The sequence below is a fragment of the Seriola lalandi genome, unplaced genomic scaffold (genome assembly GCF_002814215.2).
Source record: "Seriola lalandi dorsalis isolate HSWRI2012SDOR001 ecotype SW California unplaced genomic scaffold, Sedor1 jcf7180002051992, whole genome shotgun sequence".
Taxonomy (NCBI): domain Eukaryota; kingdom Metazoa; phylum Chordata; class Actinopteri; order Carangiformes; family Carangidae; genus Seriola; species Seriola lalandi.
The window spans coordinates 1956-3787 of NW_019522545.1; the positions used below are offsets into that span (position 1 = coordinate 1956).

Below are 1832 nucleotides of genomic sequence, written 5' to 3' on the forward strand. Positions count from 1 at the left end.
CCGGTTCTGAAAAGATGGATGCTGGTGTTCAGGAACAGAACGCCCGTCCCGGAACATGAAGACATATTCTGTCTCCAGTTCAGGTCTGGACCACTCTACAACTATGATGTTTGTGCTGCTGGGAGCTCGGCATGGCAGAGTGACAGTGTCTCCAGGTTTAGCTGTTTTATTTACTTGGACTGAAACAGAGAAAGACACAGAGCAGAGGTTAGAGGATCCAATCACTCAAGTGTATGTCATGTGAGAGCCAATAAAACCAACTGACATTGATATATGACTTCAGCTCACAAGTCAAACATTCATTAATACTACTACTACAAATACTAGCCTAAGAAATCACAAATTCATTTTCTATTGATACAGTAACTTAAAACGTGTTTGTAGCCCTTTTTTACATCTCATTCTTCACGATATTACCACTAGAGTCCATTAGTGTTGCAGCTCATTTATTTACAGAAATGGTTTAAATATTAACTCCAGTCTGTCATATAATAGTCATCTGACTGGTAACAATATACTGAGAAAATATGGAAATTATGGCTCTGGCCGAATCACTGTAACCTCTTCTTTTACTTAACAAATGAGTTGCAACTCCAAGTTTATGAACTTTATTAATTCATAAAGTCAGTCTAACATGCTGTCTCTTATACACATCTGTTATAAAGTGCTTTACAAGACAAGATAAAATTGAAGATGAACAATAAAAATGAATGATGAAAAAACAGATTTAAAAATAGTTTGAGGGTTTTACATTTACAACATAGGGGTGGGGGGGGGTGTGGCAATGAGGTACAGTAAAAATGAGATAAAGCAGTCTAAAATGATCCAAAATCATGTAATTTGAAGAATGTTTATTTATTTTACATGCAGACACCTCAGCTTTATATAAATCTGTTTTACTTTTCTCATGTTCAGTTCATGGCCTGGTTGTTTGTCTGCTCTGGATCTGCTGTAACAAACTATCCTGAGGCCAGTTGCTGCCCCGCTGACTAAAAGCTCACAGATACACAATGTGCGTGTCGCTTCTTGACCACACTCTAGTGGTTAAAGCGCAGAGAAGCTATCAGAAGCGGGCAGGTACAAAAAAACACCTCCATCTCACTTCCTTTGAACTGAACTGCTCTCGTCCACAGGAAGACGCAGCTCTTTATCTACCAGTGTCTAACTGCATTTATAAAATCACCATTTTAGTATAATTATCAATCAATTCATTAAATAAATTCTGTCAGAATAATTTAACACAAAAGTAAACACCCAGAATCTCACAAACAAAACGCAACACACATCCATCAGGGTGAGTTTGACTGTCAGTGAACTCGTGATGCTCGTATAGTCTTATCTACGCTCCGGTTGCTTTTCATCAAAGTTTCATCTTTTCAATTCCTCTGCTTTCATTTCATGCACCTCAACAATATGCAATACCAACAGCTGCAGTCTCAGAGGAAGGAGGAGGGTCTTACTTGACAACCCTATGAACCGATCACATCGCAGCGCTAACATCACCGAGGTGACAGGATGGAGGGAACATCTCTGCTCTGGCTGCTCTGTGAGTCCACCCTTTGTTGGCGATAACTTTAGACATTTCAGATTACACCACAAGTTGTTGACCACCTGTTGACCGATTAAATGTGGTTTTTACATTACCATTTTTTGTTGTCTTAACCGCATAGAATTTTTTTTTTCTACATATTTCACAACAGTCCTTAAAAAGTCTAAATTGTGTCACACAAAAAAGTGGATAAACAAAACAAATAATCATTTGACTAAATCAACACTGACTAAACATGAATGTTGTGTATTAAATGTTTCTTTATAGGAACCATTATTATAGT

General features: G+C 37.8%; 2 protein-coding genes across 2 annotated transcripts in view; one reads left to right on the plus strand and one right to left on the minus strand.

Annotated features, from left to right (window-relative positions):
- LOC147819598 (uncharacterized) overlaps positions 1 to 1832 on the minus strand; it is a 12234-nt gene that overhangs the window by 1617 nt on the left and 8785 nt on the right. The gene's annotated exons all lie outside the window — the stretch shown is intronic.
- Positions 1011 to 1832, plus strand: part of LOC111649794 (sialoadhesin-like) — a 3906-nt gene continuing 3084 nt past the window's right edge. Inside the window, exon 1 of the mRNA XM_023399487.2 lies at positions 1011 to 1077. Coding sequence (XP_023255255.1) covers positions 1011 to 1077 — 67 coding nt within the window. The remainder of the gene's footprint in view (positions 1078 to 1832) is intronic.